This window comes from Thamnophis elegans, chromosome 14 (assembly GCF_009769535.1).
Source record: "Thamnophis elegans isolate rThaEle1 chromosome 14, rThaEle1.pri, whole genome shotgun sequence".
Taxonomy (NCBI): domain Eukaryota; kingdom Metazoa; phylum Chordata; class Lepidosauria; order Squamata; family Colubridae; genus Thamnophis; species Thamnophis elegans.
Window position 1 is genome coordinate 26985813 of NC_045554.1, and position 12102 is coordinate 26997914.

General features: G+C 38.1%; 1 protein-coding gene across 1 annotated transcript in view; it reads right to left on the reverse strand.

Moving 5' to 3' along the window:
- Window positions 1-12102, reverse strand: part of NLRC5 (NLR family CARD domain containing 5) — an 87180-nt gene that overhangs the window by 31561 nt on the left and 43517 nt on the right. Inside the window, exons 21-27 of the mRNA XM_032230239.1 lie at window positions 11248-11331; window positions 9632-9721; window positions 8028-8090; window positions 6798-6881; window positions 4662-4745; window positions 3984-4073; window positions 539-604 (exon numbers count right to left, since the gene is read on the reverse strand). Coding sequence (XP_032086130.1) covers window positions 539-604; window positions 3984-4073; window positions 4662-4745; window positions 6798-6881; window positions 8028-8090; window positions 9632-9721; window positions 11248-11331 — 561 coding nt within the window. The remainder of the gene's footprint in view (window positions 1-538; window positions 605-3983; window positions 4074-4661; window positions 4746-6797; window positions 6882-8027; window positions 8091-9631; window positions 9722-11247; window positions 11332-12102) is intronic.

Here is a 12102-nt window from a genome sequence, read left to right on the forward strand (position 1 = left end):
CTGAAAATAAGACCTCTCTGGATAATAAGCCTAATCGGGCTTTTGAGCGCATGTGCTAAAATAAGCCCTCCCCAAAAATATTGCAACACAGCACCTGCTGCACCTCAAAAATAATAAGACCTCTCCGAAAATAAGGCCAAGTGCTTATTACCCTGTCTTATTTTGGGGGAAGCACAGAAGGAGCCCAATTAAGTAACCATGTTTAGCAAGTTGTGTGAATTCAACCATCAACATTTTGAAAATCAAACCCCAGATGGATAGTTGAAACAAACACACACAACATCTTGCACTAAAGTTCATTTATATTGTAAAAAATATTAAAAACAGGGAAATTTGCAATGAAAGTGTATTGTAGGGGACCTTACCTTTAAAAAAAATTCCATCAGGAATGATGTACACAAGCCTTTCAAATAAGGTGACTTCATGGTGAAGCTTGGCAATTCTCATAGAAGAGGCTTTGAACAATGACAGACTCCAGAAATAATTTACAAAATACTCTAAATTGCTAAAAGGAGAATTTGAGTAATATTTCACTTACCTCAGGATCTTTTGAGGTTTATCTTGTTTCTTGAGTGTGATAAGCAGCATTTTTTCAGAGCACAAACTGGCAAAGAAAGAAAAATTAACAATTTGAGAAAAAAAGCATGGATATGCCTTTTTATTCTGTTCAAACCTTAAAACTATTCTCTATTCCAAGATCCCCAGGGTTTTTTTTAAAGATAAATATGCCTAGAACTTAAAAGAATGCAATTGAAAGCCATCGCAGGGTTCTCTCTTCCACCTTCTAACAAATATAGCAGAACCTTCAAAAATTCAGAATATCTAAGAGAGGAGGAGCCAACATCACAACGTTACATCGTGCGGACTTGACAGTCCGAATCCGCCAATGACACTTTTGCCCCTGGACGGTCCGGCAGTACCTAAACTGTCCCGAAGAGACGGTGACTAGGAAGACAAGTCCTTGCTGGTCACAGGGACATCGCAAAGTCCCTGATCGACCCAAGGGAAGGGCTTCCAACCAGCGGCAAACAGGCAGCCACCAGGCTGACACAGTTGGAGACAGCTCCAGAAAGAGAAATGAAAGTGTTCCATCTGGTGAGGTTTTTTTTCCTTTTCTTTTAGAAGATTGCCCTAAGAAACTCTTTTCTTAAGCTAAATTAGTCCCTTAAGCAAGAACAAAGCGGCGTATTTAATACCTATTGGACTGCCTTAGAAAGTTTTTTGCTCTTGCCTGTAATGATGTTTTGTGGATTGAAGTGATTGCAACGTTTCCTGTTTCTCCGCTTGAGGTGAAGGAATCTTTTTTCTCTATTTTTTTTACTACTTTAACTTTTTTGGCTTAAATTAAAACTTTTTTACTTTAATAAATTTCTCCTTCTACTTGTTACAATATCATATTAAAGATACTTAAGGAATACGTTTTTAAAATAGTTGAATCTGCCACTTGGAAGCCCAAGTCTGAAGTCTTTTTTCTTTTGCTGTTGTAACAATGCATCCTTTGTTCACTCCTATCTGACTACACTGACTTTGCAACACAAGGGTTTGGAACTTGTTTTTAAAACCTGATAAAGACCCAAGGTCACAAATAGTGTACTGCTGGTGCGTGTGGAAAATATTTTGGCAAGAATTGGAAAAGGAAAGAAACAGATTAGAACCTTTCTTCTTTGAAAACCATAAAAGAATATTTGCTTAAGATTTAAAATAAAAATAGATATACTCTTCAAAATTTGTGACAGGCTAGAGTGGCAGAAAGTACCAAATTCATTTCTTTGCTTTTTCTTTATATTTCTTTTTACTCTAAAAAATGGATTCAATACTCAGATGAAGAAAACGTGATAATTCAAAACATTCTGGCTGGACTTCAAAACATCTCAGAAAGACGAGAGATTTGACAAGAAATGGAACAGACTATGGGGTATCACAAAAAAAGATGATGGGGTTGCAGCCCCAGAAATTAAAGAAGCGAATGAAAATACAGAAAACAAAGATAAGAAGTTAGATGAACTTATTAATGGAGTAAACGTGAGTGAAGGTGGAAAGAAGGGAAGCTGGAAAAGTGACTTTGATAATTTGGTGCTTCACCCCAAACTCCAAGATGCAGGAGAAAAAGAAAGAGCGAAAAAGATGGAGTTAATAAGACAAATCTATTCAGAAATAAACCTGACAACCAAAGTTAAGCTTACATTAATAACAACTCAAGGGCAACAAAACTACATGAAAGATCGTTTAAGCTACAAAGTGTGGACAGAAGTCTTAAACCCTGGAAAGGTCCTGGAAAGAGGATCGACACAACAGCTGGCGAGAGAGGAAAGACCATTTTGTTACTGGAAAGACACTGGTAATAATGCTAGTTGATGAAAAAAAGCTAGTTAATTATTGATGATTAATAAGTAGAGATTTTAGTACTTTATAGACTGTTCTAGACTACCATTGAATGTTTATTCGTTAACATATAATTTACTATGATACTAATAGTGAAATGATAACCTTAGTTAGGATAAATAACCGGGCCATAGAAATGCTAATGTATACTTTTGGTGATTGTTAGATAGAAATGTTAACATCTCTTAGATTGTCTTAGATGTCTAATGTTTATTTTCTTAGCATGTAATTAACTAATTTGGAATTGAGGGGAAAGTCCTATAAATCTTATTAATAAATCATTGTTTAAAGATGGCTATAAAGGTATGTGTGGGCCTGTGGAGAGGAGAGGTGAAATAAACAGTAAGTAACTTTTAGTCAACTACAATAATAACAAGGAAAGGTTAATGGATAATAGTTAATGATACATACAGGTGTGCTATGGGGGGGGAATGCTTAGGTATCTTATTTAACTGAATTTGTTTTAGAATATGTCATAAAGGTGTAATGTTATTGGAGATCTATTGAAACTGCAATTGAATGCCAGTAGGTTGTGTCTTTAAATATAAATGATTCTAGATAAAAACATGTTTAAATAATGGTAACCAAATGAGAATTGTGGGACAGGGATAGTAAAATACATAATTTTTCTTTCTTGACTCAAAATATACAATTCGATTTGAATGAAGTATATGTAAGGATTGTGGAAGAAACACATAGAATATATTTGTAACCAATCGATACGCTTTCTACAAGATGTAACGAAAGATGATTTTTTTATGTTTTTTGTGTAACCAAAACAATAAAAAAAAATTCTCAAAAAAAATATTCAGAATATCCAGAAGCAAAAAGAGATTTTTTTTTCTTACTTGAATTCTTCACAAGATATAAGGGAGAAGCTAAGTTGAATTCTGGCCTTCAAAAACTTTAAAATGAAAGCCACAACACCTTGGCAAGTTCAACACTGCCTAGCTGGAGAATTCTTAAAATTCTTAAAATTGCCAAGGTTGGACATCTTCCCCATACATGATCTACATTAAAAAGGAAGAGGGCTTTAACTGCAGAATTGTAATCATCATCTTTAGTTTTTGGGTTTTTTTTGCCAACCCCATCACTTCAAATTTCACTTTATATCCATCTTACTTTTGCTTCAACGGTGTTGATTAAGAAAGTCTCTTTGAACATGATTCAATTATATATCCAAATTAAATTAATGGGTAGAATCTGATGGACACTTTAGATGGAACTATGAAATTCCATGCTTCAAAGATGATACAAGGACTTGGAGAAACATTTATTAAATTTAGATGCTGCCCATCTCACTCTTTTTTGGCTCAAACTGAAGCCCAGAATTGAACTGATTTTCTGAATTGACTTAAGTATGACTGAGAACCTGGACTGAATTCTCAACAAAATTACTAATCTATTTCCATCACTTTTCTGTCTGGTCCCCTTTTGATGCCTTTTGGAACAGAGCAGGTTAACTTCTAATCCATTTTTATATATTATCTGCCTACTTCAAATCCTTTTGAACATACAGCCAGGCTATCTTTCTGCCCTGAAAACCCCATTTCTACATCCATAATAATACCAAAAGAAAATAAATTACTACAAATGTATACCTTGCACAAATTTCAACTACATCATCCTTTGTGGCAAGGAAATTTACAAGCAGGAGAACTCCATCTGGCGAGATTCCATTGTGGTTGATTCTATGAAAGAAATGACAATTGACAGATTACTTCACTTTCTTTTACAGGTTTAACATATGTTCCATGATTTTATTAAAAACTATCAGTAATTTCTTTCTATGTGGTTAAGATGTTACTAAGGTAAAATAGTCTATTTTCCTAGATTCTATTATACTTGAATCTATACTAGAAGTGAAATTGATGGATTATTTTCCTTTTGAAAATAAAACAAGTGTTCATGATTTTCTTCCAAAGCAATTAGTGGTAATGGCTTCTTTTATTCAAATTTCTTATCTAAATTCCCCCAATAACAACTACTGATAACTTCCCAGTTTCATTTGTTCCTCAGTATCTAGGTCAGTTCTATTGCATATTAAGAGGAGGCTAAAGTTATCTTTGGCATGACTATTTTCCAAAACACCTGAAGGAAGAACAAGAAGCAACAAGTGGAAACTTATCAAAGTTGTCTGAGAAGGATTTATGCAATAGTGGTGACGTTAGGGAGATAGCAGGTTGAAGTTCAACAGATAAAGTTACAGTGGGGGGGGGGGTCACTTTCCCATGGAATCCCATAACTTCCATTCTGCTTCTCACACTGAATCCACTTACTTCAATGAGCAGGAATTCTGGATCTTGGGCAAATGTTCGAAAATCCACCTTAATCCTTCGTCATCAAAATCATTCCCAGACAGACTAAGAAAGGAATTTTTAAAAATGTAAGTTTCCAGGATAGATATATTTAAAATGTCCCTATTGGTTCAACAATTATTTTTTTAAAAAGCTTAACCCAGTGTGAAGTTGTTCTCAATGGAGAAGTTGGATTCCATTCTTCATGACTTCAGAGCAGTATTTTTAATGGTTAAATTTACAGATGATTGAGTGTTCTGACCGAGGCTTCCCAAACTCCTTGTCCCAACAAAAAACCCTTTGATTAATTGACTGTGAATTCTGCTCATTCACATCCAGCAAAGTCTTTCAAGGGAGGATTTACAGTCACAGACTTTATCTGGCAGAGAGCTAAGAGGCCGATATCTGCAAAACTTGGGAAGGAGTCTAGGAGTCAGGAACCAATTAAGCGAATGGTCTCCTGCAAACTCCACTCCCCTTTTTGCTCCTCTTTTATTTCCTCTGGGAGGGGCCATTCATCGTCCACTTGTGGCCTTACTCACAAGTCGACCCCTGTTCTTTAGCTGTTCACTTCGTCTTGCAACTCTGCGCATGTACACACTGGAAAGAGGCTCCAGCTGTTAATTTGCCTCACTGATGTCTGACTCGGAAGGCAGCTGATAACTGGCATACGGCCCTGGCCCCCACTCTGCCTCCAACACAGAGCCCTCATCAGAGCCTTCCCCAGACTCCAGGACTGGCCCATCTCCCTCCCCAACCTCCTCACTGTCCGACTCTGCTGCCAGGCTCTGCTGGCCACTGGCAGGCCACAACATTGAGAGACAAGTGCATGGTGAGTTCTTTTGCAATAAAATGGAAGTACAGACAGTCCTTGACTTAGAAGCATTTGTTTAGCAACTGTTTGAAGTTGTAACAGCACTGAAAAAAGTGACTTGTGACCATTTTTTCACATTAACAACCCTTGCAATATCCCCACGATCACATGATCAAAATTCGGATGCTTGGCAACTGTCTCATATTTATGATGGTTGTAGTGTCCCAGGGACATGTGATCACCTTTTGCAATCTTAAAGCAAAGTCAGTGGGAAAGCCAGATCCACTCATCAACTGTGTTACTAACTTAACAATTCCTCTCCTTCCTTTAACAATTGTGGCAAGAAAGGTCATGAAATGTGGCAAAACTCACCTCCTTAGCAACATCAATTTGAAGCTGAATTGGGTTGATAACTCAAGGACTACCTGTAGTTAGGCCATGCTCTCTTCCAGAATGGTTAAGTCATGACATCTTAAGAATCATAAGTCTGGAATGGACCTTCAAGGTCTTCTAGTCCAACCCTCTGCCCAGTTCTGAGTTCCCACTTCAATGTTGGTTTCTACAACCCTGATTTCTTATCCAAGCTTTAAGTCATTCATGCTTAGTTTCCCAGTTGCCTGATGGATTCATTTTGTAATTAGTAATTTGGTTTTCTAAAGATAATTGTGGCAACTATTTTAATTATTTTAGAATTTCCCTGCTGCGTGACGTCTTATTTTGATTTTTCAGTGATTCACTTAACAACTGTGGCAAAAAAGGCTGTGAAATGGGGAACCAATGCCTCACTTAACAGCATTAATTTTGAATTCAATTGTGGTGATCAGTCAAGGAGGAGCTGTAGCCATTGGGGTGGTTGAGTTTCATTTTGCCTTCTCTATTGCTTCTCAGGCTGACTTGATTCATTTTCTGTTTCATCCATCATCTATTTTAATTAATTTATAATCTGTTCAGAACTGTGACAATCCATTAGTTTAGGTTTACAATCAACACATCCTCTGATATCTCCTCTTCACTCTGAAAGTGCAAGGCAGCAGTTTTGGTCTCCTCTGTTATTTAAAATTGACAAGAACAACCTTGTTGTAGAGTTGAGAGAGAGAGATGGCAAACTCCACGCTTGGTGGAAATCCGAGTCTCCTTAATCCCAGTTCAGCATCTCTGTCTCTCTATCAGTGTCTCCCAACCTTGGCAACCTTAAGATGTGCAGACTTCAATTCCCAGAATTCCTCCAGGTCCCACGCCCACAAATTTAGCACAGAACTTTGGGAAACATCCTCCCCTCCCCAACTGTAATGATATTCTCTTACTCCAGCTCCGCAAGATGGCCACAGTTTTCAAACACGGCACATAGAGCCCTGAGATGAGGCTGGTCAATGCCACAGTTGACGAACCTGTTTGAAGAAAGTTCAAGGTGAAAGATAGAAACAAGTCCTCCTTTAAAGGTAGAAAATGATATTATAATGATGCATTTGTCTGAAAACTGGCTAATTAACCCAGGAAGAAAAGGGAACAGGTATAATTATCATTCAGCAAAATAGAGATGGCTATAAAATATTTGTTCTGCCTTTGTCTCTTGCCTGACCAAAGCTAAATCTGACTAATTTGAACAAAACACAAATTAAAATGGAATTCAATTATTTTACTTATTTATTAAATGTGTGTGATGCCCATCTCATCAAAGGTGGACTCTAGGTGGCATACAACCAATTATTTAAGTACAAACAACGAGTTAAGTGCAATTAATTAATTGCCACATATTTAATGTATTTTTCATTTTGTGTTTTTGCAGCAATTTCGGAAGGGTTCTCCAAAGGCACCAAAGAAAAGCCATTCAGTGCCAAGACTTTAAATTGTGTGGTCTTGCAAAACTAAAACAGGGAGGGAGAGCTAATCATAGTAACCTGAGCTTCAAAATGCCTTTATGAAATGCTATGTTTGACCATTTAATTATTGGAGTTCTTTGTTTTCCATGATTTCACATACCATATTTTTTGGAGTATAAGATGCACCTTTCCCCCCCCCAAAAAGAGGGTGAAAATCTGGGTGCATCTTATACACTGAATACAGCATTTTTGGCCTCCTGAAACCCCATCCCCTTCACAAAAATTGACATGCATAGCCTTTAGGAGGCTTTTAGAGTGTTTCTGGGGGCTGGGGAGGACAAAAATAAGTGAAAAACTGACAATTTCTGCTCGGTTTTGGCCCCCCAGCCCCTAGGAGTACTCTATAAGCCTCCTAAAGGCTATGCATCCCTTTAATTTGTCAAAAAATGGGCCCATTTTCACCAAAAATGGGCCATTTTTGGGAGGTCTGCAGAGTGCAAAACCTTTTTTTAAAATTTGCCTCTTAAAATCTTGGTGCGTCTTATACTCCGGTGCATCTTATACTTCAAAAAATACGGTACATGAATGAGTTGCTAATGCCTGAACTATTTGGGTCCTTCCCTGGATTTTTAAAAGCATGCAAAATGTATCCATGCTCTTGAAAAAAGCAAAAGTGTCATAAGAACATAAAGGGTTGGATTGGATGTCACAGACCTGCAGTAGAGTGCTTCGCTTGCTTGACTTTCCACAAAACGCAAAAAAGCATTTTTCCTTAATCTAGAAACATAACAAAGAAGAGGTTCACTTTAAGAAACCAGATTCCTCCACTGGGATGAGGCATTCTCAAGTCAAAACACCTGGGACTTTAAAAATGGAGGGATGCCTCCAACTGTTCATTCCACAAAGAGCAAGAGAGGGTTGGTCTCTCTTTGAGCAACATGTGCCGCATTGATGTTCCATGGCTAAAGCAAGGGCATTTGACAGATTCCATGGAGATTCTGTGTACAGGCAATGCTCAGCTTATGATTGCCTCTCTTGCAGGATTTTATTCAATTAATAAATTTCTATTTCATAAAGATCTCTCCAGAAGTCTGCATCTCTTCCTGGCTTCTCTTCTTCCCATGAAACCCCAAGGAAACGTACAGGATGTCAGCATTCCAAATATCATCCAAAACTAAATCAGAGTTCAAGGCAGAGCTTTCCTCAAAGTTCCAATTTATTAAGAGAGACGTGTTGGCAGATCTGTGGAAAGCTCTGCCTTGAACTCTGATTTAGTTTTGGATGATATTTGGAACGCCGACATTAACCCGAATCTGCTTTAAAATAAATCACCAGCAACCCCCGGCACGGGGTGCTGGCGAGGGGTGCTGACCTGACCTGGTAAGTGTAAAATATCAGCGAAGATGAAAATAGAACCTTTGAGAAAAGAAGCCGATGACGAGACGCTTCTCTATGGATCTTCCAAAGTACAAAGGAGTTTGTGTGGGAAGAAAGTGGAAGATTTACAGCGCCTGGGAAAATGCAGGCGGAGGGGGCTGGAAAGGCTAATTCCACAGGTGTGCCAACGTGTCTCTCTTAATAAATTGGAAGTTTGAGGAAAGTTCTGCCTTGGACTCTGATTTAATTTTGGATGATATTTGGAACGCTGACACAGGGAGTCCTTGACTTACAACCCTTCATTTAGTGACTGTTCAAAGTAACAACAGCATTGAAAAAAAGGGACTTACGACCGCTTTTCTTACTTACGACCATTGCAGCATTCCCATGCTGGTTATGAGGACGCTGCAATAGGTGATCAAAGTTCACACGCTTGGCAACTGGCTCATATTTATGATGGTTGCAATGTCCCGGGGTTATGCAACCCCGTTTTGTAACCTTCTGACAAGTAAAGGTAACAGGGAAGTCAGATTCACTTAACAACCATGTAACTAATTTAACAACTGCAGGGATTCACTTAACAACTGGGGCAAGAAAGGCTGTAAAATGGGACAAAACTTACTTAACAAATGTCTCACCTAGCAACATGAATTTTGGGCTCAATTGTGGTCGTAAGTCGAGGACTACCTGTATTAAGAATGGGTTATCCTGACTGTAGTGCTTCCTCTAAGGGAGAGTTTCCCCATATGTCTTTGGAGATTTTCCCCCCTCTCCTCTCCAACAAATTAAATGCAGATTAAATATCAAAGGATACCTGTATATCTATCCCTAAACAAGAAATCTTCATGAGGCAAGAAATGGGAGATGGGATTATAGGTTCCTCCATCACAATAGGCTTCAATCCATCTACATTTGTCTTATTCCAAGCTTTCATTGCTTACCTGATGTCCACTTCAGAGATTCTCCTGCACTGGTTGAATGAATTAGCCAGCAAGTAAATCCCAATGAATGAAAACACATTATCTCTGATGCTGCAAAAAATTGGGAGAAGAGGACAGAAGTAACAACACGGGGGCTGGGTTTGCAACCATGCTTGATCCACCACCATGATAAGTTGATGAATTAACCTACTTCTCTTGGTTTACCCAATCTATTGAACTAAATGGTCTGAGTTTCCATAATAGACAAAGACGTGGATCTCCAAACTTTAAGACTTGTGGACCAACTCCAAGAATTCACCAGCCAGCATGGCTGTCGAGGGAATTCTGGGAGTCAGTCGTCCACAAAGTTGCCAAGTTTGAAAGCCCCTGCACTAAGCCAAAGAAAATTAAGTTTACCCTCTTGTGCTAATGAAGATAGTAGATCTTTAACTTGTTCAACATTGCATCATTGTTGTATCTATTTGTACGATATATGAGACTGTAGCTTGTTTGGACTAAGGGATTTAGAATTTTGAGAAAATGTGGATGAATCCACAAAATGGCTGCTGGGGGAATTTACCCATTCACAAAATGGCCACCACAAGGGTCACAGCCAAGTAGAAAGTACCAATTTATGTGGATGCCTTCTGCTATAGTTCTTCTTTCTTCCATCCACATTTCATTTTTTTCTAGGGAGATAGACACACATCTACAAAAAGCAGTGTAGTTCAGTTACCCACCATCTTAGAATAGAATAGAATAGAATAGAATTTTTTATTGGCCAAGTGTGGTTGGAAACACAAAGAATTTGTCTTTGGTGCATATGCTCTCGGTGTACATAAAAGAAAAGATACATTTGTCATGAATCATAAGGTGCAACACTTAATGATAGTCATAGGGTACAAGTAAGCAATCAATTCATACTAGGAAATAATATAAATCGTAAGGATACAAGCAACAAAGTTACAGTCCTGCAGCCATTAAGTGGGAGGAGATGGGTGATAGGAATGATGAGAAGATTAATAGTAATAGCAATGCAGACTTAATAAATAGTTTGACAGTGGTGAGGGTTCCGGAAAAAACTGTTTTCTAAGAATGCAGTGGAACCCAGAATTTTTCTTGAAATTACAAGGGGTATGGAAATGGGTACAGGTAGTTGACTTAAAACCACACTGAACCCCAAATTTCTGTTGTTAAGAGAGACAGATGTATTTGCCCCATTTTATGACTTTTCCTAGGACAGCTGTTAAGTTAGTAACATGGTCATTAAGAGAATCTCACTTCCCCATTTGTCAGGTCGCAAAAGGTGATCACATGATCTTAAATCATAAATACATGCCAGTTGCCATGTGTCTGAATTTTGATCACATGACCTTGGGGATACTGCAAAGGTTTGTAAATGTGAAAAAGAGTTCTAAAATCCCTTTTTCAGTGCCGTTGTAACTTCGAACATTCACTAAATGAAACTGTTGTAAGTCAAGGACTACCTGTACCTTATTTTAGTTTCACAAATCCTTTTTTAAAAAACTTAAACATAAAAAAGTGAAGAGTGTGTGGAATCTGTTTTTTTTTAATGGGAATTGGCAGCTCTGTGCAACTACATTGGACTTCTCAGGCAGAAATCTATCGGGACCCACCTTAGGAATCTTAAGTTGCTGAGACCGGACAGACACGACACCATCTGCTTAACATCTTCATCGTTTAGTGAATTTCCAGAGAAGCTAGACAGGGGAAAAGGAAAGTTTGAGATGCATCAGAAGAATAACGTCTTTCATGACTATTGCATTTGTGGAGGAGAAATACATTTGAAGGTTCAAAGAGCTGTTGAAATGGCCTCCATCAACATCAAGCTTTTGTGGTGATTTTGAGGAACATCCCATCAATGCTTCCGTGACTGGTCAAACTCAGCATAGATTCAGTAGGTGTGTCCCAGGGAGCTGAGCTTTTTTCAAACTGAACTGCTCCATAGAGAAACGATTTGGAGGCAGCAATGGTTAATCTTTCCCTCCTAAGCATCAAGCTTGAAAAAATATTGAAACTAGGCAGAACAAATGCTCCTACTAAATGCCATCATCAAGATTAAAATTTCAGGGAAGCTAGCTTGGACCAAATCCATCTCATGAGCCATTGAATCCTTGCTCCATTTCTTATCAAATGCCAACTGGAAAATATTAATCAATATTTCTGCTTCTGAGTTATATTTTATAACCATTCTGCCTTCAGAGTGCAGTATCCAACATTGTTAATAATGTTGACTAAAGACATTTACAGCCACAAGAGTAAAATAACTCATCCAAGCAATTTTGGATACACACACACACAAACACACAGAGGTAACGCTGTCCAATAGAATCAATTACAGGTAGTCCTCGAGTTACGCCCACAATTGAGCCCCAAATCCATGTTGCATTTGTTAATAACATGGTTGTTAAGTGAATCTGGCTTCCCCATTGAAAGTTGTAAAAGGAATCACATGACCCTATGTCATTGGA